Genomic DNA, 26,267 nt, shown 5'->3' with positions numbered 1-26,267 from the left:
TCCCTTCAATTCTCCAGTGCTCGAGCTTAGGCTCATTGCCTCGCAAGGTTTACTCAAAGGAGCGGAGCACTGCGAGAACGCTGCATCCAGACGTTTCCTAGCCTACACCGACGTTCTGTTAGCACCAGAAGAAGCATGCTCAAGGCGGGGAAGCGAAGGGTCTCCATATTATGTACGCAGCCAATCAGCACAAGGCAACCCTGAACTTGCAGTTCGCAAAAGGAAGCGACCGGGAAATCTTCGGCAATGTTGCTTTTCCGCCAGTAAACCGCCGCTAGCAAGATGCTGTGTACGCTGTAGATATCATACTTGTGATTCTCGAAAAGCTAGCGATGGAGGACCTGAGCAAGTTTCGTTACGTCGCAAGTCTGCGTTCAACATACGTGTTCGAAGTTACTCATGGTGTGGCACCCTTTACACACGGAGCGCCACCATCCGACTGATCTCGCACCAAACCTAAAGAGTCGAAAAAATGCGAAGATGAAACCCATCTCGTTGGAACCCCCAACACAGTCACAAGTCACTCTAGTCAAGTCACTCTACGTCGCAAGCTGCAGGTCACTTGTATCACAAAACCAGTGTTTAGTCAACGCTTTGAAAATCGTTAATCGTTTTCATGTTCATGCTATACCTGCTATTATTACCTGAGCTGATTCGCGGAACCACGCTCACCCGTCTCCTCCATGCTCGTACCGCTCGTACCATGCTTGGGGTATCTCTCCCAACCTTTTACACAACAAGCCGTCTGAAAGGAAAAAAGAAACACGAAAGAAAAAAACCGTTCTTGAGATCAACGCTTGTATTTCAACGACTGTGGGGAAAGGTAAATCGTCCATATGCACATACTCGCTTTCTACAGTCGCGCATTTTGCTCCTGTGACGCTCTGCTCACTCGCTCTGGTCGTTCAGCCCTTGTCTTTGGTGAAGAATTGAAATGGAAGACAATGTGAAATCGTCATGCTGGTGAAGGCATCTATGAGGGCTGGATAACGGATGGACCGGCAAGGACCTCAGCGTCGGCAACGGACTCGCTCTTGGTGATCATCATGTAGACTTCACCCTGGAGGCCCTGGGGAACCATGCAGTTGCCGTCGGTGATCTTGGTAAACTGGTTGCCGCCACTGTAATATGTTAGAAGGTAGACCTCATAAGGGGGATGTGGTGTGACTTACGGTGCGACGAAAGCGCAGAAAGAGGCACCAGCTGGCTGAGCGGGGTCGGCAAGCTTCAGGTTCTGACCAACGGTAGCCTTCTCGGGGTTCTGAAGAGCGATGGCAGGGAAGGCCTGGATGTTGAGGTTGGATCCTTCAGGGCAGGACTTGATGAATTGAGCGGCCAGGGTGAAGACAGCGCGGGGCTGGAGAGCAGTGTCGAAAGCGGCAGGGACTGGCTCGGCACCAGATGCGATACGGATGAATGCCTGGTGACGGGCCTCGACAGTAACGATGGAACCAGCAGCCGAGAGGATGTCGGAAGAGTTGACAAGGGGAGCGGCACCAAGGTACGCAGAGACACCGACAGCCTCAAGAACACGGGCAGTCTTGACCATGGAGTCAGCGCTGGCAAGGGCGGCGTCGAAGTTGTATTGGCAAGGCTCGACGGGCTTTGCACCTGCTCCTGCGATGGCGGACTGCAGAGTAGTGACGTGAGTGGCCTCAGTCTGTCCAACACCCATCAAAGACTTGACCTGGCCTTCACTCAGACCGAGAGCCATGAAGTCTGACATGGAAAACTTGGCGAAACCCTGCTTGTAATATTCCGATTCGAGATGCTCGGCAGTCAAAGCGCTGTTTCCATTGTCAGACCCTGATTACTATGTTGAGGGAATTGGTATTACTCACAAGTTGAGGATGTCAACATCGCTCAATGTTGCTGCTGCCGCCGGTGCAGCAGCAGGAGAGGCGGCCTCTCCTGCGGTTTCGGTGATGGCTGCCGCCGCGGGGGTAGCGGACGACATGACCATTGAGCTCGATTTGGAAGCCGACTCTTGACGGGCATAGTTTGCGGGAGCGGCAGCCACGAGAGGCGCCAGGGCAACTAGGCCCTTGAGGATGGTTGATACGCTAGGCATGTTGAGTGGATTAGGTTTGTTGAATTGTTTTTTGAGTAGACAAGTTCGTAAAGAAGGACCTCCAGCAAAGACTCGCTTTGAATTCGATTATTAAAAATTGTCTAAAGTCCAACCAGGGACTGAGAAGGTAAACCGTAAGGAATGTGGTTGATTATTAGGTAGGAAGGTAGAAGAGGCTCGCCGATGATCCAACTGAAAACGAGTATGGAAACAAGGTGGGCGGCCAATGGACCTTATACAAGCAGCTACGACTCCTAGGAGGTATCTGAGACGCCATAGTAAAATTCGGAGGACGGATGTTGAGCATGTGGCGGACAACTGGATCCCGCCGACGCACTGGCTTCCATACTGGATCCGTGACCCTACAAGCTTCAAAGCTTGGCAAATCGACCCATTGATCGTCCAGGAACTGCTCGCTAGTAGTGTTGCAACCGCTGAGCGCGTCCGGCATGTAGCGATGGGGCTCGTGGTGCAGGCGTGTGATGTAGCAGGTCCGGGGCCCTGCGACGCGAAACGGGAGTCATGAAACCCTACAAGTGCCAACGCGTGCGCGGAGACAGCAGAGCCGCCCTAGAGAAAACCCGGGTACAGCGATAGTGCATGGCGATTAATGGCGGTATTCAGACTTTCCGTCCGGAACAGTGAAGTGGCTCACCACTTGAGGCTTGAAGCAGTCGTCTCCCTCATGTCGCTGGTGGGGTGTGTTTCCAGCAGTGACGACCTTGCGAAACGTTTCAACACCAAGTTTTAGACAGTATGCTGTAGCATAGTCATAGATATAAGGTCTCCCATAAGAATGTCGTGGGAGCATTTACGCTCTGTGCCGAGAGAACTATAGATGGGTCGAGAGGTTAAGAGGGATGGATTAAGAGGTGGCTGAGGCACCCAAAACATCTTCACGCTGCCAAGCCTCATGGAGAACCACTGCTATTTCGGCAACGGTTCAGGCCTCAAGGCTCCCGTTCGCTACGATAAACACATGCATGTACACAGACCGCCTCCTACAAGGGGTGGGAAGTCGCAGATCCGCTGGTGAAGATTCGGATTGCACCAGCCTGCAGCATCAGCCCAATGCCGTATGGCGGCAGCTTGTCACAGTCGACCATGCGTGCAAACAAGGGCCGGGAGGCGGTCATCAAAGAGCTTGTTTCCATCGCAAACAGCCAATCCTCGTCAATGGATGAGCTTCTGATGTAGTAATCAAGATGTCAGTGATGCCTAACGCGGCTCATCTGGTCGCCTTGTGCGGCTTTCGAGCCGCCTTACCCAGGCTTGAACGAGAATTGCGGAGTAGGTGTCAATGCGGACGGGTGTCAAAAGCAATCATAATGGACTTCGTCTGGCATGAGGCGCTCTTGTGGGGGGTCAACACATTACTGTACTACGGAAAACTACTGTGTATAAGAGCTGCAACCATATATCGCGACTGTCGATACATTCGCCGCGTGCACATGAACAATACACAGATCACCAATCGTCTCTTCCTGCACAACCTAGTATGTATCCTCCATTCAATTTTCTATACCAAGTCGACAGAAGCTACCGAAATGCTGGATCCCAATTCGGACCAAGCGAGTCGATTCTTTTACAAAGCGTAGGGGTTGAGGGATCGGATGGTCAAGCAACTGCAAGATAGGTCAGTAGATTTCAGAATCCAGTGAATAACTTTAACTTACGGAGGGCTCTTGGTCAGATCCGTCTTAAGGATAACTGGAACACGCGTCATCTCCCGCACATCCTGGATGTAGTCGCCATTCTGCTCGCGCAGGGTGAACCAGCTAAGGTACTTCTCCTTGTTGGTCAACTTGGTCTCCGCAGCATCACCAGCACTTTGTGCAATCTTCGAGTCCGAGTTGACTCGGTGAGGAGCGCCGGCAAGATCACGGCGGGTGGGCGATGGGGGCATGCTCTGAGTCGGACGGTCGGAGTTGAGGGAAACACCGGCCATGTTCGAGTTAAGGTCGTTGGAGTCGGAGTCGTCGTCATCATCGTCGAACAACGCAGCCTCCTCGTTAGTCGACATGGCTCCAGTGTCAATCTGCCTGCGCTGAGCCTCTTCCTGCTCCCTCGCACGCTGCTTAGCAGCCTCGGCATCACGCGCTGCAGCCGCCGCATTGGCAGACCTGAGCGAGCCATGCTTTGGCCTCTCGTCTTCAGGGATGTAGTTGGACGATGGAACACCCTTCTCCCAGTATAGCTCAAGGAGACGCTTGTTCTTGTCGAACTCAGCCTTCTTGAGGGGAAGCTGATCACAGTGGACGCGCTTCTCGAAGCCCCACTCGGGAATAAGAACATCGAATGCGGACTCGTACACGCAAAGGACGATACCTTCGGCGATGAGATCACCGCCCCTCTCCTGCCTGACCTTGTCCATCTTGCGGCAAGCCTCGATATGAACGCTCTGCTCCTGGGCAGCATGAGCAGAGTCTTTCTTGGTGTTGCACATCTCTGCAGTCTTGGCAAGAGCCTCAATGTCTTCAGTGAACTCAATGGCACCGTTGGATAGGACAGCCTCCAGCTGGCGGTGCACGATGATGTCGGCATAGCGGCGAGATGGGTTGGTGAAGTGGGTGTAGAGGGGAAGGTTCAGAGCGTAGTGAGGGTATTGGTCCTCAGGCAGCCTGCCAGCAACGAAGTATTTGGCACGAGGCATTGACTTGATGACAAGTGTCTCCATACCCTTCCGGATGTCATCATCCTCAACCTCGAACAAGCTGTTCTGCAGAGTGCCACTGCTCTCAGTGTTGATGTCGTAGCCGATGGCACCCATGCGTTCTGCGATTGTAGTCAAACGGCGGGGGTTAGGCGATGGTTGACGGCGCAGAAGAGCCTTCTCGGGCAGGCCAGTGGCAAGCTTCTTCGCAACAAAGGCGTTGGCGAGGTGACTGAGCTCCTCAATGCACTCGTGGGCAGGGGAAGAGTCGAAGATGTTCTGCTCGACAGGAACGTTCTCGTCGTCCAGCTGGTACATGAGACGCAGAGCCTTTACGTCGCTAGAGCGGTCGCCAAAGCGAGCCTGGCGGAACTTCTGAGAGATGTGATGCAGCATCTTGATGTCCTTAGCACGGGCTGCCGAGACTGCACCGTCGTTACCGTTGATAACGGTGTCGACCTCGTCGTACGACAGCTTTCCAGAGCTCTTGATCACAGCCTTGCCGACCCAGGTCTCATCATCTGAGATCTTGCCAGAGTTGGGATCAACCTTGAAGACAACACTAACCGTGTAGCGGTCCTCGCCAGGGTTGAGGCAGCAAATGTCGTTCGACAGTCGGGGAGGAAGCATGTTTACTGTGCGATTCATGAGGTAGACCGCAGTTCCACGCTTCTTGGCCTCGCGGTCAACAAGCGAGTTGGCCTTGATAAAGTGGGCAACATCAGCAACGTGAATACCGATCTCAACACGGCCGTCGTCAAGGTACTTGAAGTGGATAGCATCATCAAGCTCCTTGCTGCCGTTGGGGTCGATGGTGAAGGTCTCCTCGTTTCGGAAGTCGCGACGGCTCTCGAGCGCCTCTTCGCCGTCGTTGGCAACAGACCAGTCCTCGAAGCCTACGTTCTTGATAACGGCGTCAGAAAAGTCATCTGGACCAAAGTTGTTGTCGCGCAGAAGTGCATCGGTTTCCACCTTAAGGTCGCCCATGACTCCAAGTTGCTCGACAAGAGTACCGAAAGGATGCAGAGAGGTGATGGGCCATCGCTTGATGCATGCTACGAAGATGCGGTCGGCGTAGTCTTGGTGCTTCTCGACGAAGTCGCGAGGAGCCTGCTCGGTAGGAATGGCAATCAATGGCACACGCTTATCTGTTGGCTTGAACCAGACAATCTTGGGCTTGTTCTGAGTCTCTGGCTGGGAGCGGCCAGAGTTGCCCTCGCGAGCTTGACGCTCAGCCTCCTGCTTTTCTTTGGTGGCTTGGCTGCTAGGACGCAGGAGTCCAAGGGATCTGTAGCAACAATTAGTAAAGCACTCCAAGTGATGATGATGTAGTTATGTACCCTGAGAACATCTGTCCAGCAACACGTTCGATGACAGCAACAATGTGACCAGCGTATAGAGGCTTGAGCTCATCGTTGATCTCCTCCTCTTCCATTAGGAGCAAGCTTTGGCCTTCAACTTCAACATCATCGTTCTTCTTCTGTGTGGGCCGTTGGCGGAGACTGCCACGTCGGCGGATGCCACCCTCAGAGCCGGTCTCAGGTTGAGTGGTGGCATCGTTCACGGCAATACTACCGCCGCGAGGGTCCGCATTGTCCTTGCGCTTCTTCTTCTCTTCCTTTTCACGCTTCTGTCCCCAGACTTCGTCAACATCCAGAAGTTCGACAGCGACTAGATCTCCTTCGAGAGCTCGGTTCCTGTCTTTACTACCACAGATGAAAATGTCAGCATCCAAATCGGTAGTTGTCACATAAGCATCACTGCGGTTCTTCTTGTTAACGCGGAGGATTCCGGCAACGAGTTGGCCGTCGCCAAGAAGAGCGGGCAAGGTGGCCTGCGGGAGGTAGGGAGTGAATAGCGTCTTGCGCTGCTGTTGCTGTTGTTGCTGCATGCCCATTTGCGGTGCATGTTGGCTGCCTCCAAGACCGCCACCCTGCATCTGGGCAGCTTGGAGTGCCTGCAAATGAGCGATCTGCATGGGGTTTAGCGGTTGGCCGAACATCTGCTGCTGCAGAAGAAGCTGTGCCTGAGGGGAGTTGATCTGCATCTGAGGCTGGCCGCCGTATTGGAAGTTGCCGAGAGAGCCAACGGACTGGTTGACCGATCCACGAGTGCGGTGACCAGGCTGGAAAGGAGCGGCATTGGCGGTCTGGTTCATGTTGAAGTTGCCCATGTTCTGGGACTGGTTGTCCTGAGTAGGCTGTTGCTGGGTGTTATTCTGGGGCTGTCTCCAGTTGCCCTCGAAGTTGCGAGACTGGCTCCTGCCATGGCCCTGGCTGCCACGGCGCTGGAAGTCAGACTGCTGGCCATTGTTCTGGTTGGTGGGGTTCTCGCTGGTAGCGGGGAAGGAGAAGGAAGGTCCACCACGGCCGGCACTTCCTCCGCCACGTCCAACAGCCATGCTCTGGCTACGGCCGTGACCACCTCGTCCACCACGGGCAGAAGGGGTGTCATTGGAAGCGCTGTTTCCACTGGGGCTAGCGTCCCGGTTGGAGCTGCCCTCGGTCGAGCCGGGAATGGGGAACTGGAAGCCTGAAGTCTTTCTTTTGGATTCGGCTTGTTCAGCTGCTTTCTTCGCGTCGGCAAGAGCCAACGAGTGACGGCGGGTGTGTCCGGAGCCACCGGCGCTGCCACCACCTCGGCCACGAGGGTTGACATTTTCCCTACCCTGACCACCCTGTTGTGCACCAAATTCACCGAAGCCAGAGGCACCGGAGGAAGGAGCGGGCGGCGGGCCCATACCGACTTGGGGGAGAGCAGACTGGTTGCGGCGGTGGGCGGGGTTGGGCTGGGACGGTGCGCCCATAGGGACAGCGAGATGCTGCTGTTGTTGCATTGGCTGCATCTGCTGGGGGAACTGGTAGTTGTTGACTTGGGGCGAGACATTGGGCATCTGGCCTGGCATCTGGAAGTTGCCGAGCTGCTGCTGCGGCTGGATCATGCCCATGTTGACATATTGCTGGTGCGTCGCGGCAATCTGTTGCTGCTGTTGCTGGAGGACCTCGATCTGCTGTGCAATGGCGAGCTGCTCCACTATAGGGCTATTAGCAGATGCCCACGTTTAGCGTGAGCCATGTCCACGTACTCATCAGCGGCGTCAGTTCTGACGGACTGCGGCGATGCGCAATGTGCAGACGACGACCGGCGGGGCCCATGGGGCCCTGCTGGCCTTGTTGCTGATCCATAGTGGATAATGTAGTGTGGATGGTTTAATGCCCGCTTGCAGTGTATGTGCTGTCGGAGAAGAGACGGTCGGACACGAATTGGTCAAAAAGTAGAGTTATCTAGACGATTGGATTAGCATCTACAGTTCAGGCAGTATTTGCAGCGAGCGAGGAGAGCGAGCGAGGAGGTGTAGAGGGTGAGAGTGAAGCAAGTGAAAGACGGGGGACAGCTGCAGGGTCGGCACCGACATGCTCCAGAGAGCTAGCTAGTGGGGAAGAACTCACGTTGGGTAAGCGTGCGGATTAGGCAGTGCTCGGGGAGGAAGAGGATATGCCCTTATACGATAATCCAGACGAAGATTGTCGGGCTGCTCTGCAAGTCAGAAGCGGGTGGATGTCGTGTGCAGACAGATGTCAAGTTGGCCTAGGAGGAGTGATAAGGAGGGTAGACCAGATCAAGGAGCGCGGTTTCCCTGGAACGGGCTGTTGTGGGCAGTACAACCAAAATGCGGGCGGAGAGAGTGCTTCGAAGGAGGGAGCGATCGAGGAGGGCGGGCAGGAGGGATGCAGGAAGAGAGGACAGGCAAGAGGGCCGTCAGCGTAATGCAGGTGGTGATGGCTATGGCGGGACTTGGCCAGATGGACACTTCGGGCAACGATCGCCTGTTGTTCCGCAAACGAGCGAGCCTGGGAGAGGTCTAAGCACCGGTACGTCACTCACGAAGCCAGATGTAGCTTCCCGCGCCGAGCAAATGGCAGTAACAAATTAAAGATAGAGACAAGGAAGCGCCGGGCCGTGGGGGACTGAGGCGCTGCAGGCGACGACGCTCTATATGTACCGCCAGCAGCTGTCCTGATGCGCGTCTCAGCGGGCCCCAGGTGAAGCATCACGTTTGGGTCTGCACGTTTCAACGCACCCTTAACCGGCGGCCGTTTCTAAATCACGACAACACGCTGCAGTGCCTCGGGAGCGCGGCGCAAGGGCTCTCGGTTCATGACAGTGGCATGCAGCTACGCGTCTGGAGATTATATTGATCCACCGCGTTGGGCCAGGAAGCTTGTCATGTCCAACATGCAGCAGTAGCCAGCAACAAGAACGATAGCGAGTAGTACATGTACTCGACCCTCGCAATGCCATGGCTGAAACCCCAAGACGTGAATTTCACATCTTTCCCCAGCTGTCACATTCTGTCAGTGAAACGGACATGTTGGGGGCACAAGAGCACCAGAGCACCAGGGTGTGCACGCAGCGCCGTCGCAGCTTGGCGGCAGTCCCACCAAACTCGGGCACAGACGAATCCTGTGAACTTTATGAAAGGCGCAACACGGTGCGTTTGCCCAAGACGCGACTCAGGCGTCCTTGAAGCTCCAGTCTCATCTTACTCTGCCGGCGGGTGACAGTGACGGGTGCAATTACGTCAGCGTGCAATGGGTGCTGCGTGCCTCGACAAAGAAACCATCGGCCGATTCTTCAGATGTCGATTCCCCAGGTACGCTAGCACTGCAGCGCGGTGAAAGCTGCTGCAGGGATGAGCGACGTCACGTGAGTCGGAGCTTGCGTTAGTCTCCGACTAGACTAGATCTCTTTGAAGGTCGCGTTCTCACCAACCACCTTTTCAACAAAAGCTCCCCAACCGCAACCACGACCCCGGCGCCATAATGCCCGCCAGATCGGGCACGTCATCCTCGAGCATGCATACTGCAACTTCCTTCAGCTCCAGTTTCGCCGACGCCTCCCCGTCACGCCAATCGCCGAACCGCAGAAGCATACACCGCTCTCAGCGCGAGTCCCTTGTCCGCGACCCCTATGACAGCCCGAGCAAGCAACTAGCTCTCGAGTTCAATCTCCGTCTCAGCATATCAGACCGAGACTTTAACGAGAAGCTCGACAAAGCCGCCGAGGAACGAGCCAAGCACCATGCACAACAACTTGCCTGGGCTGCCGAGGAACACGAGCGCGTGTTTAGGAGCGCGAAGCTCGAGATTGAGCGCATAGCCTTGGAAGAAGAGCAGGCACGTCTACGCCATGAAGAAAGCCAAAAGAGGGAAATTGAGCGCTTGAAGCAGGAGAAGGCCCGCGAGCAAGCCGAGGCTCAGCGAAGGGCCTTGGAAGCCAAACAACGCGAGGAAGAAGCCGCCCGTCAAGAGGCCGCAGACAGGAAGAGAATTGAAGAGGCTAATGCCCGAATCAAAGCTCAGCAGGACCAACAAGCAGCAGCTGAGAGGCAGAAGAAAGAAAAGGAGGACGCTGACCGGAAGGCTGCCGAGGCTGCGGCCACTGCGGCTGCTGCACAGAAGGCTCAACAGCAAGCACCACCACCAACACAACAGCAGCAGCCCGCTGCACAACCTACACCCGCCCTCGCACCCACACAGGTGGCAGCAGCACCGAAGCCATCCACCAACGCACAAGCACCCACCAATAACGCCGAACAGATCCACGCCAAGTATCTCGAACTCCATCAGCGCATGAAGGCCTTCCGCAATGCTTTCTGGGAGGAACACAAGAAACCGACTTCGCCCTTGAAGGGCCCGGTTGGCGACGCTCGGCGCGCTCTCCGTACTCGACTTGGTCAGATCAACGTGGAGCGAAAGGATAGCGCTGCCGCCATCAAGCGCCTTCGAACCGAATGCTTCGACATCGCTCTACAAACTCCAGGCCCTATGATTGACATCCGACCATACATCGTTTCACACCAAATCCCCCAGCTAGCCAACGACAACGAAGCTGCTTACCCTGCGTTCCTTCTCTACGTCTGGATCTGCTTTGAGAAGTTCCTGGTAAAGCAGTTTGAGAAGGAGGCTGCCAACACTGACGGACGCATCATCCAAGAGATTGGCTTGATTGCAGCCAGTCTGTTCGGTGACCAGAAGTACCAGTGGCAGGGTCTTCCCCTCATTGACATTGCACTGGCCAAGCTTCACAAGGCGTGCCCCCCATTGTTTGGCATCCGAGGTACTATGGACACCAAGGAAGGTCGGCTGCGCCTAGGCTGGCAGGAGGACTCAACTCCGGAGTCGTACTCACAGCGCATGCGCGGCATCGGAGCAGGCTTTGCTTCAATGTCTCTTCGCTCGTTCGCCGCTAAGGCGCCTGCGATTGCCATCTCGGAATACTGGCGCGCCATCTCCTCGATATGCAACACACCCACTGAGCAACTTTGGCCTGGACACTTTGCCATTCTCAGCGGCCTGATCCGCGACTACCACAAGAAGTTTCTCCAGTTCTACGGCGTACCTGCGCGTGGCGTACTTCGTCGCGCTATCATTGACCTTCCGGCTCGTGCACCGGAGCGCTGTAAGGACGCTGCCAGTACTATTGCCGTGTACCGCGAGACCTGGAAGAGGGAGAATTTCTCTTTGGATTAAGAAAAAAAGGTGAATGAAGATAGGTGGAATGGCATTGGATCCCTCGGGAATCTGTTTCCTTGTTTGTCAAAATCTTGTGTCAATCTTGCATGGAACGGCGCTTATGATCATCAGTACGACCCATGGTCGTTTCCTTTTCTCGTGTTGCTTTGATAGATGAACCCGGATCACTTGCGTAAGGCCATAGTGTCACTTGCGATAGTAGAATATTATTGCTTTTACGCACTGAACCATAAGAGTGACATGCTGTGGGTTTGTTTGAACATGCAGGAGACGAGGTATAAAGGTAGACACACCAAAGTTATCAAGCACATGCGAGAAGTAATCCAGGATATCTCTGGGAAGGAAATCCATTCAGAGCACTGCAACCCAAATAGACAACCGAATTCGCCGCTGAGCATGTCAAAACTCTTATGCAGCACGAGTTAAGGATCGAGAATCCGGAGCTATGCATTGTCAAATACCTAGCACAAAGTGCCTTCCAAGACCATGAGTGAGGTCGCTACTATCGAGTAGATTCGCCATCACGACGACATTCCAGTACCTGAAGTCATTCGTCACCAGGCTACTGATGCCAACAAGCTCGGACTTGAGGGGATGGTGTCACGCGTGCCTGGTCGCAAGCTACGTGATCAATGGAGCAGCACTGGCTGACTGAAAAAGGAACTGCTGGTGCGTAAGATAGTTTCCTATCATGCGCAGTTGTTCCAAAAATGATTCAAGTGAATAGGTGCGGCGTGTCTGCCCTGAATGGATCAAGGTCCACAGTTTCAATCAAGCGAAAGTTGGCTTTGGACAAGTCGTACAGCAGTTTGATTGTGGTCTCTCCAGTGAACAAATTGATCAATAGATACTTAGGTAGAGAACATGAAAAGATAACAGAAATCCACCCATCCTACAAGAGACCGTTCGCAACAGGTAAACTACAATTGACAGCTATAGTGATGAGTGGCCTTTGGAGTACTGATTCCATGAAGTATCGACCTGCCCGATGTTTACGATAAGACGGTTAGATTAAGAATACGTGAGTTGGCTTAATGCCGTCCCATTCTCTTTCAGGGTGTTCCTCATGCGTGGCGGCAACGAAGTCAGCCTTGGGTCTATCCAAGTTTTCCACAAACTCTTCATGAACAGTCTCGTGCAGAAGAACAGGCGAGATTTGGCCGTAAAGGCGTGACATCTAGAAGTGATCCCAAAATAGCACATACCATGGTAGCATCTAAGCGAGACGCTAGTTGGGGGCCAACATCGTCCCGCTGTTAGGCCAGCAGTGGCCAGCCGTCCTCAACACCACCCTCGTTGGTTGGTAGTGAGCGTTCACTCACCAGCCAACACACGCATAAGATTAGGATCTTGCTCCACTACGCCGCATGGTCGCCGCAGAGGCGCCGCAATACTTTATGATGGCGTCCAGTAACCAGCACCTGCCGTCCGATATCTTTCCAACAACACACTGCAGCGGAAGCTAGCACTTCGCATCATGGCTTTCCTTTACCATGACCAGTTCGCCTATTCTCACCCCACAATTTGCCCCAAGTCGCCGTCCAATCCTACTTGAGCTTGGCTCAGGCAGACACGTAGAGAATTGTAAGGCGCTCAGCCTTGTGTCGATTCGTGACTGTAGCTGCTCATTTCTTTTAGCGCACGTGGCTGTGCTTGCCTAAATTCCGAAACGTTGATCCTACAGCACGATCCTTTGGCACATCACCGTGTCTTTACAGTTTCTCGTGCTAGGCTGGTGATTTCAAGTTGATACTGTGCAGTGGAGAGTTGGGTTGGGGAGCCGTCCGCGAGAGCAGCCATTCAATGTTTGCTGTTCCACAAGCTGAATGTATAGCTTCAGCTGCGTGACGAAAAGGGCACCACTGTCCAGATGTGGCTCACACGCGGTAGAGAACTCTTCTCAACTGAAATGGCAACGAATGGGCTTCGATATGCATGCCCGGCACCATCTTCTATGAGCATGTGCCACCACCGTGTGCTACACAGCTCTTTCCTACTTCTCCGTTAGACGCGGTAGTCCAAGCTTTGACAACAGTTTTCTACGCTTGCAACTCGTCAGGCGTCTCTTCTTTTGCCAAGCTGACAGGGGCGCAGTGACTCTCTCCGAATTGTTGGCCTATTTCCCCACAACGTGTTGAGGCTGAGCATCTCTTTCCACTTACGAGCCGCATATTGGGCGCCTTCTCACCGATCCAGTGCCATGGGTGCAGATTCAGAACATGTCCATGCGTAGTAGGTTTCATTTTACGCAGACATATGTCTGCCTGGTCCCCGGTATCAGTTCACAGTACAGAAGGGATTCCTTAATCAGGTCCATATCAACACTCTTGTAACGTTAGAGCAACACATTGCTGAGGCGTAGCAACTGTCTTATCCTTGTCACACTGCCACTCAACCTCCTATCACCAGCATTACAAGTACCTGGAAAGCTTCATCTACAATCTGAAGTCTCACCAACCGAATCTATATCAGAGACCCTTTGGCCCACACAAATATACATCATCATGGCTCCTATACCGGTGGACAACAATCTCGTCGCAGAGACAGACCAGAATCCAAAGCCTGATTCAGGTTATTGGACGAAAGCCAACATCGCCCTCACCGCCGTCTTCGCTCTTATCTTCCTAGCCATCTGCCTTGCATCACTTGTCTTTTGGCTCCACCGAAGGAACGAAAAGAAGAAGCTCGACAACCGCAAATCCGATACAGCAGGGCTCTTGGCGAACGAGGACAAGACAAGCATGTTCAGTCGTGTCCGAGCGAGCAGCGTTACACTATACGTCGACTCAGAAACAGAAGCTCGCAACAAGAGGTCAAGCACAGAGACTATGAACCTCGTACCGCTACAAGTCACGCCAGCGGAGGAGGTTAGAGACCCGATTGGTGACAACACGGAGAGCTCTGGTACGGGTGTGAGTTCTGTTAGCCGACAAAGCCATGCAACCCTCAGTACTATGGTGCTCAGCCCGATGCTGAGTCCTGTGCTGAGTCCGACATCATCGAGTGGCGATGGGGGCGATTTGGGTGTACGTCCATCAGGACGCGCACGCAGCACAAGCACGGCAAGCCAACGGGCACGATACTACGAGTCGACGCCTACAAACATCGCGATGCCGCCAATTCCGAAGATCGTTCACACATTGTCAGATTAGAGACATGGTTAGTTATCAGGCTATGGGTTTCAGACGAGCTGATGGTTCCGCTTTTTTCTTCTTCTTTCTATTTGCATTTCAGTTTCTCACCATCCCGTGATACTTCTTATAAGCATCACTATATACCCCATTCGCGCTCCTGCAATTGTCATACCGCGCAGTCGAGCTTACAACAGCCTTCGTCTCTATTCTTGCGAAAAGCCAATATACTTCAATTAGACAAGTTCAAAGATCCCGCCCCTTTGCCCAGTCCATTGTCCACTTCCGTACTATGCAAGACTTCTAAGCAGCAGTCGATTCGCTAAGTGCGATGGGTCTGGCTTACACTGCTTCTGCTCCTAGACCTTTTCCCCCAGCTGCCTGGTTTCCGCTGAATGCGTTGGTTTCTCGGCTCGCTCGGAGTGAGCACTAGCGATGCGCATCGATCTCCAGCCCCAATAGAAGCTTATGGTCTCAATTATCAAATGAGACGCATGAGATTAAATGACGTCACACGCGATGGGCCTATACTGGTTGTAAAATTAAGTTGGTGCCGTTAGTTGCGTTCTGGAGCACCAAAGCCCTGGTCGTGAAAGTGGAAAACAGCGAATGATTTCTGCGTCTACAATGAATCATCCTTCTTCCGATTTGCATTCCAAGCTGACGCAAATCCAATCACTCTCGATCACCCTCTCTTCATATGACGTAAAGGCAGCAGCTGTCTTGCAGGTAAGATCCCACCACTCGCTCCACAGCCTAAACGCAGAATCGCGGCCCGGTTCACCAAGGATCACTGTGGCACATAGACCTCTTGCATGACCCCACCGTGCCGTACGCACGACTACAATCTCGGTTCATGTAGAATCACCACAAGGGATATGTTGACTATAACGAGAATGTATGACATGAAGCAAGAAGAGGATGCGCAGCCACATATTAGATTACAGTGGCGAAGAAGACCGGAAAGCTGAGATGCGTGTATGTAACAAACCAATCAACACGGAGTCTCCGTAATATTGAAGGTCACAGAAGCCAATGCACATGCTACCGTCCTTATCCCATCGCTAACAATGCCATGCGAAACAATGCGCAATCTCGCTCGAAAGTTTATCAGACAAATGCTCCCTATCTCAAGACCACTCAAATCGACGTCTGTATGCAGTGGTGAAACTCCGATCTCAGTAACTGAACGCCTGTCGCTCTGACCCGTCATCAGCCGTAAGAGATACCAAATATGCAACTACTATTTCTTCCCAGCATTGACAACCTCTTCACTCAGTTCCCACTCCGGATCCCAATGGACATACTGCGCCATCGCCACAGAAAGCAGCCACTCCGTCTTGACGATACGGGGAACCATGTTCTCCCTCTTAGCCAATTCACGGAACTTGGTCCAGTTGGTAAACTCCTTCTTATCTGCGTCGGAAATAAGATATAGTACGTCTCCTTCATCTTCGACTTGGTTCTGGCTAACTTCATCGGAGGCGTTTAGTTTGCGCTTGGATGCAGATACTGTAGTAGGGCGACCCTTCCATAGCACACACTTGCCGCCATTGACTTCCACAATGTCTTTGTATGTTTCGAAACCACCGCCAACCTTCTCTGTACAGAATATGGTCCAGTCCTTGAGTAGGCGGTGTTTGTTCTGCTTGGCTCGCTCGAGTGCTTCGGACAGTCGGAAGTTGTTGGCCTCTTCAAAGTCTCTAGCTTGGAGGAGGTGTTTCTCTGCCGGTGGAAGCTTGTTGTTCTTGAGGGCGAAGTCGAGGTAAGTGGTTGACACAAGGGTAGGCGCGCAGGCTAGTGCTGCGATGAACTTCTTCGTCCGAACGGGCTGTGGCGCGCAAACCATATCCACTTTTTTGAAATCATCTGTGATGAAGAGGCCGAGCTCTCGAAGGCGCGCTTTGTCTTTTGATTCCTTTTCAGGATTGTTGGCCCATCGTTCATCCTTTGATATAAGCATACGAAACTTGATGGGCGCAAGCTTGTCCTTCTTTGCTCGTTTGTTCTTTGCTGGAACCTCTGTAGCTTCGTCTTCGGTCTCGTCATCATCGTCGACTTCATCGATAGAACGCTTGCTTGAAACTGAATCACGGCCGCCCTTTGATTGTTTCGTCCCTTCGTCAACCTGATCTTCTGTGCGTCTGCGTCCGCCATGTATGACGCCGCCTTTGCGCTTCATTTCCTTCTCGAACTGTGCAATATCTGGTGCGGCATTGTGCAGTTTTGACAATGCGCGGTCTTTCGCTCCTCGACTCCCTGGTGTCTGGTTCTCCTTTCCATCGGTATGTCGCGGTGGTAATGGCGTTTGCGCATTGCTTCCTGGCTTCGCACGCTTGGCCTTCTCAGCCACAGGCGGGCTACGAGGTGCTGGGGGTTCGCTTGCCCTTGGCGCTACACTCGAAGCTGGGATGGCGTTGGTCTGTGGTGCTGCCTTGACAGCTTTTGCTGGTTTTGCTTGTTTTGAGTAGAAGATCTTTTCGGTAGCCTCGCGATCGATCTCAGTCTGTCCTAAGACCTCTCCCAGGTTGGTCCGGTCTGGGAAGTACGTATAGCGACTCTCAGTTAGAGGCATCTCTCTGCATTTGGCATAGCTTTCTTCTAGCCACAAGTGATTGACAATGTTCACGCCCCACTCTGTCGCAGCCTCGCACTTTTCGCTGTTCTTGTGCGCAGCGACAAGATGTGTGTTGTCCTGCTTGAATGTCTTGGTGAACTCAGCACCTGTAGCTTTGATCAAATTCTCCAGGTACACCCGCGCTTCACCAGTGTAACTTGATATGCTGATTTTGTAGTTGTCGAAGCCGGGAATGCCTTGTCGTGGCCGTGGGTAATGCATCATACGCTGCATAGGGTTCGTCCAGATTCCGTGGGTAATAAGATAATACAACCAGCCCAGATTGCCCACGTCTTTCTGTGCTTGTGAAGCCTTGATATAGTCGGGGCCTTCTCGGTAGTTGCAAACATACATGTCTGCTTCATCGATGTTTGAGGTCACACTGCCGCCTCCAGCCTTGATCATGCCGGTGATGATAGCCTTGAGTCGGCTGCTTATGTTCAAATCGTCGCCGAGCTTTACACTCTTTCCGTCAAAAGCCTTGATTGCACGGGGTGCTTCTAGATGAGCAGGTGGTGGCACGGGGTCGTGGTGAGGATCTGGTGTGGTTGCATCTCGAATCTGCTGGCTCACTCGTGTTGGAGGAATCGAGCCTGGTTCCGCATCGGCGAGAATCTCGGGGTTGGGGAGCGTGTAAGGTCGCTCTGATATTCGGCGGCCAACTCTGAGGCAGTCATCGAACCTGCAAGTGTTAGATGGAGTCAACTACCAGGCGCTCGACGCCGAACCTACCAGTGTGGTAGCACAATGGACAGCTGCAGCCGCTTACTGATGGCGAGCTGGCATCGCGGCTCACTCACGTCGAGTGCAATGAGATGTGTCACAAATTTGGAGAGACTTGGTGCGATTTGCCCACCCAGTGCCAGCACACCGCCCTCGATTGCTTCCTTGTCTCCGCTCGGTATATCCCCGCAACATATGACCACGTCGTTCATGATGAATGCAGGATCGGGACTGTATGTCCGCGGATTCTTGGCTTTGTTGGATTGGAGCGACGCGCCTATCCATGTTGGCTTGACGACATGTATCATGAGATCGAGGGCGCGGTAGTAGTCGGGGAAGTCGGCTGTCTCGGAGACAATGTAGCTGATTTCCTCTAGCTTCTCTATACGGCCTTTGGGTGCGCTGAAGGGTACGACGGTTCCGTGAGCAGATTTGATATCGTCCTCGATCTGTTTGACTCGTTAGTACCACTTCTCCATTGCCCAAACGCGTCGCGTACCTGGCGCATTCCTTCTTCTGAGAGACCATTGGGAATGAGGGTGAAGGTGAGCTCCTCGAACAGACCCTGTGAGCCCTCTAGCATGGTAGTGTCTTCCATGGCTGCCGTCGGGGATGTTGTGCTGTATGGTGTGGAGATTTGGTGGCCGCCAACACTCATCTCCAAAGGCGCGATGCGACATGGGTCAACGCGAACTTTGGAAGCCACGAACGCGTCAAAGTCCACGTGACACCCCACCAAAACACTCCGACGCTGATTTCGTCATAACGTCGCAGCTCAGGCCCGACTACTCTCTTTCCGATGGACCATGTGTGCCATGAGAGACGCGCAACTTGGCCTCGCTACACAAAGCATATCTAGAGCGCATCCATACCGCAGTCGTCTGTCTGTATGTCGAGGTTGTGGGGAGAAGAGAAGCCGTGGTGGACCTCGGCAGTCTTCCCCAGATTACGCCGGCTACTGATCACGACACACCCGTAAGCATAGACATCTCCTTGCTATCTAGGCGTATCATCCTCTCATCTCAACTTTCTGCACACAACAGGTACCGTGACTTAAACGTGCTCGTCACTCGCATTGTCTTGTCAACCCTATACGTTTAGCCTGATTGCATCTACGCGCGGCAAGAACATGTCTTCGAAGCACTTTCGCATAGAGGAGCATAAAGTAGAGGCATCGCACATCCGTGGCTGGCCGCGCTCCACAGCTACCAAGCAGGAAGAAGTCCTTCATCTAGCCGTCAAGCAGTACACACCCCTCAGCAACACCAACCCCAAACCCGGAGACATTACTATCATCGCAGCGCATGCAAATGGATTTCCAAAAGAACTCTATGAACCACTATGGGATGAACTCCTAAACAAGAGCCAGCAACATGGCTTCGGTATCAGAGGTATATGGATAGCCGATGTTGTGCATCAAGGCTGGAGCAGCGTGTTGAACGAAGATAAGTTAGGCAACGACCGTACGTACATCTTTTCAAGTACAAGGTTACACACTGACATTCCATAGCGGCCTGGCTTGACCACAGCAGAGATCTCCTGCACATGGTGAATCTCTTCCGCGATCAAATGCCTCGCCCCATAATCGGTGTTGGCCATAGCATGGGTGGTTGCCAACTTGCCAATCTCGCCCTCTTGCATCCCCGTCTCTTCGAAACCCTGATCCTCGTCGACCCTGTCATCCAAGGCCAGGTTTCACTGAACGGCAATGTTGGGCCAGCTGCTGCATCATCAAGACGACGTGAGCTCTGGTCATCACGAGAAGAAGCCGCCAAGAGTTTCAGCAAGAGCAAGTTTTACCAGGCGTGGGACCCGCGGGTGTTAGACCTATGGGTGCAGTATGGATTAAGAGATGTACCAACAAAATTGTTCCCTGATGCAAAGAAGCCCGAGGTCACCCTGACCACCACGAAGCATCAGGAGGTCATGACATTCCTGCGACCGAACTTGGCTGCCAGACCTGGGGATAAAGAGCCTTCCTCTGCAGAGTTCACATTGACCAATCCGAAGCTTAACAGGAGGACGCATGCAGACATGACACCCACCGCCAGCCTTCAGTCACCGTTTTACCGAGGCGAATCCACCATTGTCTTCAACCAACTACCCTCAATCCGGCCATCAGTATTCTACATCTTTGGCGAACTTTCATTCCTGACTGACGACAAAGCCATTGAGGATAAGATGCGCTTGACCGGCTCTGGTGTAAATGGTAGCGGCGGACGCGCAGAAGGACGGGTAGCAAATGTCATGGTGAAAGGTGCGGGGCATCTGATACCCATGGAGAAAGTAGAAGAGAGTGCGGATCATATCAGCAAGTGGGTCAGTCAAGAGATGAAGAGATACTGGGATTGGGAACGCCTAACGGAGGAGGAATGGGAAGGAAAGCAAGGAGTAGAGAGAACAGTGTTGCCTGAGCGCTTTGTGCAAGAGTTAGATAGGTTGTTCAAGCCAAAGGAGAGGAAGTCGAAGCTCTGAAACCCAATCCATCGGAGATACGATAGAGTCACAGGATAATCTTGGAGGCGTTCTGTTCGAACCATAGACACATTGATATCATAATTAAGTACCGACTGTATGCCACTAATGTACTTGCCTCAGCCCCTATGTCTTCAGTCCTGCTTGGTCTCTCCCCTCTCTGGATAGTATCCTCCTGCAAATTCCAGACTCGCGCCCTCCCATTTCTCTGTCCTGACCTCCTTCCACGCACTCCACGGCCACCACCCTTCCTTCTCCCAAATTCTCGCTTCGATCGTCGCAATAAAACTTTCCTTGCAGAAGTTTGCCCGATGGCCATCTGGAAATGGGCTCGCTAGGCCGAACCAGCCCGGCTCCTTTGGCGCATGGGCTTTGAGCTCCAGTTTGTGAAAGTAGTTCGATACAGATATAGAGAAAGAGCGTGTGTCCCAGTCATTCGTGGCGCTCATGAAGGGGCTAAAAAGGTTCAGGTAAGATACCGAGAAGGGTGGTACGAAATCGAGGTTGAGAGATGGGGATCGATAACCGAGCATATACGCAGTATTGTACATGATCTTTCCGCCAGCCAGACAAATACCGCGTTTTTGATCATTGTCCCAGGCTTGCACCCACATATGTGCATCGGGAAAACTGTTGGCCCAGTTCTTCTCTTGATGAATCGTAGCGCGGCTTTTCCTATCTTGAGTTGGGAAATCCCCGCCAAGAGCGGGTATATCGAGGGTGAACGTAGCCGGAGAGCAAAGAGAATGTACGTGCCAATGTAGCGGAAATGGGAGGTTGATCATCCATCCTTCTGGCGTGCTCTTGTCCTCTCTCCACGCGGTATACTCCTCACATTGCGCTTCAAGCTTCCAACTTCCGTCCTCGCCCTCCAGCTTGTAGCTTGTGCGTCCATCACCCTCGGTCCTCATGAATCCTATGCCTGGTACCCGGAGCTCGAACGCTTTGCTCTTCTCATCAGTTGTCACGCGCTCGATGTTATCAACAAAATGTTCGCGCTGGAATATTGGGTGACCAGAGGAAGGGTAGTAGGTAAATGAAACCATATGCGGGCGTGAGGACGCATCAGGCACGGAGCATATGATGAGAGCAATATGCGCGCCAGATGCGAGGTCGAATTTGGAGTAGTAGCCTTCGAATTGCGACGATGAGTGAGGGGCATAGTGCTCCATGGTTGTTTACTGGTACGAGAAACAGAAAGATCTTACAAGTGTTGTGTTGTGGGGGTTTGATGTTGGACGTGAGTCGCGATGTTGTTAGGTTGGTAACTCATGACGTAGGCAAATATTAGATTTGGCGACTTTGGATCTACCGCGTGGTACCAAACAGTTCATGTTGCATAATGACGTTCAAAGGACCAAGAATCAAATGCTGTTATGTAGCATTTCGCCGTACAGGATGCCCCATATGTCAGCAATCTGACCCAGCGCTACTCGACTACGATGGTTGCGCAACCTCTCCCGTCAGCGGAGGATGGCCACAATGCTACTATAGATTTGTTTCCAAGCGAACTAATTACTGACTTGCTTCACTAGATATAATTACAGATTGCAGCTGGTTCTAGGGCTTCAGGGGCCTATACAATAGTCGCCTGGACCATGTATGGTCTCAGTCGTCGTACTACTTGCATGAGGTTTCCTGTCTGAGCTTCATGTACTGCACAAGCAGAATGGTGGTTTCAACCACGTCCATCAAACCTCTTGACCTGAGATGCGCATCGCAAATTTCATGGCTGCTGTGTCTATGGGTGTTAGTCTATACGAGGCTAAGGCACACTACGAAAAATATATACCTCGTGAACGCTTGCACCGTATTCAGCTAAGACTTCGGGACGATACTGAATCATATGTATCTGAACATGTTGTTCTTCACGCTTCTCTTCATGGACGCTGGCTTCCCATCTTCATATTCGATGCCGGCTTCTCCTCCCTCACTGTCGTGCCCGGCCAGCTTTGCCATCACTTCCGCGTCGAGCTCAGCTTGCGTTTTCTTTTTAGGCTTTATCTCTTCTGTAGACTTGGCATCGGCCTTTTGAGCACTGTCCTTGACCGGATTTTGGGTTTGGGGCTTTGCCCTCGAGTAGTTTCTGGTGTAGATAACTGGTGGCACTCTTTGCCGACTGGTTGCTTTTGAGGGCGGCGTGATGAGGAAACGAATAGGAAGCCGCCCTGCGGTTTGCCGTAGAGATAACATGATAGAAGAAATCTGGTCAAGAGGGTGTGTAGTGAAATCGTGGCAACAGGAATTTAGGAAGATTGAAACGGTGAATTTACGTCACTGTGACCGCGGTCGCCTCACTCAGGTGAAAGCTGAGTGCCCGGACCGTGACTGGGTAGATGGACCATGAGTGCACAACGTCTGACACGACGACTTGCTATTCCTGGGCAGTACAAGTTCTCGCGGACACGCTCCTTCTCGTCCTGTCGACACGTAAACTTACTTCGCTTTGCTCATTCCGCGTGGTGCTTGACGTTGCCAAGGCGCTAGTGCATGCAGCCCATTTTCAGTTTCGCGACTGAGGATACCATCACTCCACGACACGCGCGCCAACCCACCATAACCCCCGGAAGTCATCCACAATGGTCGTCACATCTTCCTGGTCCAACGTCGAGGACGAGGTGCTGAAGGCTGCCATCAGCAAGTATGGGCTGAATCAGTGGTCGCGATGCGCCTCGCTGCTGTCCAAGAAGAGCGCCAAACAATGCAAATCTCGCTGGACAAACTGGATCGACCCCGCCATCCGGAAGACAGACTGGTCGCGAGAAGAGGATGAAAAGCTTCTGACCATGGCAAAACTGCTCCCTACCCAGTGGAGAACTATTGCGCCCATTGTTGGACGAACAGTATGTAGCCGCAACTGTCCCCTTTGTTTGAAATACCCATCTAACGTCACCTAGGCCACCCAATGTCTCGAGCGCTACCAAAAGCTGTTGGACGAACAAGAGGCGAGGGAATCTGGTGATCTTGGACTGGCAGGCCCGGAGGGCGGAGATTCAGCCGCTCCTTCAGCAGAGGATGTACGGCGCCTTCGTCCCGGAGAGGTCGACGCATACGCCGAGAGCCGTCCCGCAAGACCCGATGCGGTTGACATCGATGAGGAAGACAAGGAGATGTTGTCAGAGGCGCGTGCGCGTTTGGCAAACGTCAGTGGTAAGAAGGCCAAGCGGAAGGCTCGCGAGCGGCAACTGGAGGAATCAAGAAGGCTTGCCCTGCTTCAGAAGCGACGAGAACTGAAAGCGGCTGGTATCAACATCAAGATCACCCCGAAGAAAGGCAATCACATCGACTACAACGCCGACGTACCGCTCGAGAAGGAAGTTCCCGCTGGTTTCTTCGATACTACCGAGGAAATTGACCGCAACGAACAACAACGAGAGGCCTTCGATCCGCGAAAGCAACAACTTGCAAACAAGAGAAAGATGGAGTCACAGGAGGACGGGGGAGGTGACAGGAAGAAGAAGAAAGACGACAAGTCAGGAGGTCTTGCTGCGTCGTATGCGAAGGCCGCACAGGCACAGAGAATACGGGAAGCAGAGCAGAGCAGCAAGCGCCGCGCTCTTGTGCTTCCAACTCCACAGGTCGGAGAAGCTGAGCTGGAAGATATCGTCAAGATGGGAACGACGGGACAACGCGCAATCTCTGCAGGCAGTAGCGATAACATGGCGACTCAGGGCTTGATTGGAAACTACTCGAATGTGATTGGCAACACTCCCATTCGTACACCCATGGCACCCAAGGAGGAGGACTACGTCGCGAATGAAGTACGAAACGCTCGAATGCGAACAGAAACGCAGTCCGCTCTACTAGGTGGCGATAACCCGGATCTCGTTGACGATGAAGCGCCTGCTTCGTTGTCCGGACCTGCTTCACGACACCAGATTGTGACGCCAAATCCCATGGCAACACCATTCAGACAAGCCAATGGCGCAGTCGGAGATACACCTACGCGACAGATACCAGGAGCGACGCCCATGCGGACTCCTCGTGACACCCTACGCCTGAATGGCGAAGAGAGTGGCATGCAACTGGTTGGACAGACACCTCGCGACATCAAACTAAGGGAGCAGGCAAAGCGTCAAGATCTTAAGAGCAGACTCGCTGCATTGCCGAAGCCAAAAGAAGAGAGCTGGGAGTTTGAACTTCCTGAAGAGCAAGCAGATCAAATGGAAGTTGAAGTCAGCGAAGAAGACGCTGCTGAACGGGACCGAAAAGCTCGGGAGGCGCGCGAAGCCCAAGAAGCTGCAGAGTTCGGCAGGCAGACGCAAGTCGTGCAGAAGTTCCTCCCAAGGCCATCAGTAGTCGACATCGACGTGCTAATGAAGCGCGCGCTGGACCTCTCCGACCCCGTCGAACGCGAAATCGAGATCGAAATGGCCAAGCTCATTGCCAACGACGTCCAGAAGTTTGGAGATGGCCGGGTTACCGGTACAGCACAACGAGTTGAATCCATGACGGACGATGCTTTACGGAATGCTAAGATGGAGCTTGCTCTTGAGCTTGCGATGACCACCGACAAAGACAAGAAGGCCTTCCACGCAGACCTCAATACATCGTGGACCACGCTTCACGGTTCGAAAATTCTGCCCGGCATTGCGGGCTACGAGGAAGACGAAATCGACGAGCACCAACTTCTTGTCGAAGCTTTTGACAATGCGCAAGAGTCCATCATCGAAGCAGCAGAACGTGCGAACAAGATCGAGAAGCGCTTGACTACACACCACGCAGGATATGTCAAACGGTCAAACCTATTACGTGAGAAGATCAGTGGCGCATTTTCAGCACTTGAGAGAGCTAGAGATGATTTGAACACAGCGAGGACGGCACAATACAGTGAGCAAACTGCGATTGCACGTAGATTGGAGAGCTTGCGCAACGAAGTCCAGTTTGTTACCAAAAGGGAGAGGGAAGCACAAGAGCTGTACAGGAAGAGGAAGGAAGAGCTCGATGACTTGCAGCAGCCTGTCAATGGTGTATATTAAGCGGTTTCGTGGGCATATGTTTTTTTCAAGCCCTTGTTTTGATATTATTGGATGAATGGTGGAAGGTCGCTGACCGTATGCATTGGCGTGGCGTTTGAAGTTGCACGGCAGGTACATTTGAGACTGCTTTTTGAAATACCAATGTCATTACTATGATCTACCTCGACACATACCGTACTCATGACATGTACAAACTGCGACGCCTATCGACGGGTCCATCATGCTCACGATTGCCGTCTCTTGCGTGACGTCAAATAGACCCGAGATCGACCATGCATATTGCTTTTCAGACAACGCCAAAGGCCGAAGTGGCTAGTGTCAGGGCATTACCTTATATCGTATGGGTATCACAAGAACAGAAGCAAGACGCACACGTAGCAGAGTAATAAGTCATTGGTAGAAAGTCTGTTCATATTCATAATCTCCATGGTACATGATGAAGAACCCAACCAGAGCCCCAGTCCAATCCAGTCCATTGGGGTATAAGAAAGGCACCAATCCAACATTCCCAAAGGCGGGTAAATGTTCAAAGAAACCCAGAATTGACGCCACTGTCCCCGTTGCCGTGATAGACCCAATCTAAACGAATTGAAGAGCAAGAATCCAAATGGTTAACGCGCCCATTAAGCTTTCATAAACACATGCAAAACATGACATGGGCCAAACTAGCACTTGCCGTCAAGAACCTCAAAGATGCCGACGACGTGGACTTCGCTTGTGCCGCGGCCCATGCTAGGTCGTGGCTCGAGGACATCGAGTTCTTGCTCAAACAAGTGCTTCTCCTCTTCCATCTCGAACTCGTACATGCTAGGCTTGCGACGGACGGCGAGCAGTTGCCTGATGGATGAGCCTGAGGAGCGGTGGCTGTGTGGCGAAGAGTTGCGGGTCAGAGGCGTAGTGCTTGAGGAAATAATAGATGATGGCGAGGCGGAGCGCATTGAGTTGCGGTTTGGGCTAAAGGCAGTCTTAAGACGACGAAGGGATCCGGATGTGCTTCGGAGGGGAGTGAAGGATTGGAAGCGGTTGGTGCGGCTTGGGGAAGGCATTTTGGCTGTTGGGTTGGTCCTTCGGAGTGGTAGCGA

At 52.9% G+C, this 26,267-nt stretch overlaps 11 protein-coding genes across 11 annotated transcripts; 4 read left to right on the top strand and 7 right to left on the bottom strand.

The window, feature by feature from the left end:
- Positions 1 to 973: 973 nt before the first annotated feature.
- On the bottom strand, positions 974 to 2,071 carry GT037_005169 (uncharacterized protein; the record flags this gene model as incomplete). Its single annotated transcript, XM_038930216.1, has 3 exons — positions 974 to 1,121; positions 1,173 to 1,787; positions 1,842 to 2,071. The coding sequence occupies 3 exons, from the start codon at positions 2,069 to 2,071 to the stop codon at positions 974 to 976; spliced, it is 993 nt and encodes a 330-aa protein (XP_038787166.1).
- Positions 2,072 to 2,678: 607 nt separating this feature from the next.
- Positions 2,679 to 2,986, bottom strand: GT037_005168 (uncharacterized protein; the record flags this gene model as incomplete). The annotated part of the gene is made up of 2 exons (XM_038930215.1): positions 2,679 to 2,830; positions 2,887 to 2,986. The coding sequence occupies 2 exons, from the start codon at positions 2,984 to 2,986 to the stop codon at positions 2,679 to 2,681; spliced, it is 252 nt and encodes an 83-aa protein (XP_038787165.1).
- A 670-nt stretch (positions 2,987 to 3,656) lies between these two features.
- Positions 3,657 to 7,909, bottom strand: GT037_005167 (uncharacterized protein; the record flags this gene model as incomplete). Its single annotated transcript, XM_038930214.1, has 4 exons — positions 3,657 to 3,696; positions 3,748 to 6,012; positions 6,065 to 7,757; positions 7,810 to 7,909. 4 exons carry the CDS (start codon positions 7,907 to 7,909, stop codon positions 3,657 to 3,659), a joined length of 4,098 nt encoding a protein of 1,365 aa, XP_038787164.1.
- A 1,638-nt stretch (positions 7,910 to 9,547) lies between these two features.
- GT037_005166 (gle1-like protein) lies at positions 9,548 to 11,257 on the top strand (the record flags this gene model as incomplete). The annotated part of the gene is made up of 1 exon (XM_038930213.1): positions 9,548 to 11,257. The coding sequence occupies one exon, from the start codon at positions 9,548 to 9,550 to the stop codon at positions 11,255 to 11,257; it is 1,710 nt and encodes a 569-aa protein (XP_038787163.1).
- Positions 11,258 to 13,764: 2,507 nt separating this feature from the next.
- On the top strand, positions 13,765 to 14,412 carry GT037_005165 (uncharacterized protein; the record flags this gene model as incomplete). The annotated part of the gene is made up of 1 exon (XM_038930212.1): positions 13,765 to 14,412. One exon carries the CDS (start codon positions 13,765 to 13,767, stop codon positions 14,410 to 14,412), a length of 648 nt encoding a protein of 215 aa, XP_038787162.1.
- Positions 14,413 to 15,634: 1,222 nt separating this feature from the next.
- Positions 15,635 to 18,329, bottom strand: GT037_005164 (brct domain-containing protein; the record flags this gene model as incomplete). The annotated part of the gene is made up of 3 exons (XM_038930211.1): positions 15,635 to 17,690; positions 17,741 to 18,180; positions 18,231 to 18,329. 3 exons carry the CDS (start codon positions 18,327 to 18,329, stop codon positions 15,635 to 15,637), a joined length of 2,595 nt encoding a protein of 864 aa, XP_038787161.1.
- Positions 18,330 to 18,860: 531 nt separating this feature from the next.
- Positions 18,861 to 20,206, top strand: GT037_005163 (uncharacterized protein; the record flags this gene model as incomplete). Its single annotated transcript, XM_038930210.1, has 2 exons — positions 18,861 to 19,194; positions 19,242 to 20,206. The coding sequence occupies 2 exons, from the start codon at positions 18,861 to 18,863 to the stop codon at positions 20,204 to 20,206; spliced, it is 1,299 nt and encodes a 432-aa protein (XP_038787160.1).
- Positions 20,207 to 20,340: 134 nt separating this feature from the next.
- Positions 20,341 to 21,378, bottom strand: GT037_005162 (uncharacterized protein; the record flags this gene model as incomplete). Its single annotated transcript, XM_038930209.1, has 1 exon — positions 20,341 to 21,378. The coding sequence occupies one exon, from the start codon at positions 21,376 to 21,378 to the stop codon at positions 20,341 to 20,343; it is 1,038 nt and encodes a 345-aa protein (XP_038787159.1).
- A 670-nt stretch (positions 21,379 to 22,048) lies between these two features.
- On the bottom strand, positions 22,049 to 22,399 carry GT037_005161 (uncharacterized protein; the record flags this gene model as incomplete). The annotated part of the gene is made up of 1 exon (XM_038930208.1): positions 22,049 to 22,399. The coding sequence occupies one exon, from the start codon at positions 22,397 to 22,399 to the stop codon at positions 22,049 to 22,051; it is 351 nt and encodes a 116-aa protein (XP_038787158.1).
- Positions 22,400 to 22,785: 386 nt separating this feature from the next.
- GT037_005160 (pre-mrna-splicing factor cef1) lies at positions 22,786 to 25,185 on the top strand (the record flags this gene model as incomplete). The annotated part of the gene is made up of 2 exons (XM_038930207.1): positions 22,786 to 23,049; positions 23,104 to 25,185. 2 exons carry the CDS (start codon positions 22,786 to 22,788, stop codon positions 25,183 to 25,185), a joined length of 2,346 nt encoding a protein of 781 aa, XP_038787157.1.
- A 665-nt stretch (positions 25,186 to 25,850) lies between these two features.
- GT037_005159 (uncharacterized protein) lies at positions 25,851 to 26,231 on the bottom strand (the record flags this gene model as incomplete). Its single annotated transcript, XM_038930206.1, has 1 exon — positions 25,851 to 26,231. The coding sequence occupies one exon, from the start codon at positions 26,229 to 26,231 to the stop codon at positions 25,851 to 25,853; it is 381 nt and encodes a 126-aa protein (XP_038787156.1).
- Between the last annotated feature and the right edge of the window lie 36 nt (positions 26,232 to 26,267).

The sequence above is a fragment of the Alternaria burnsii genome (assembly GCF_013036055.1).
Source record: "Alternaria burnsii strain CBS107.38 chromosome Unknown 740, whole genome shotgun sequence".
Taxonomy (NCBI): Eukaryota; Fungi; Ascomycota; class Dothideomycetes; order Pleosporales; family Pleosporaceae; genus Alternaria; species Alternaria burnsii.
The sequence above is the reverse complement of the archived record's forward strand: the minus strand, read 5'-3'. Positions and strand labels throughout refer to the sequence as shown.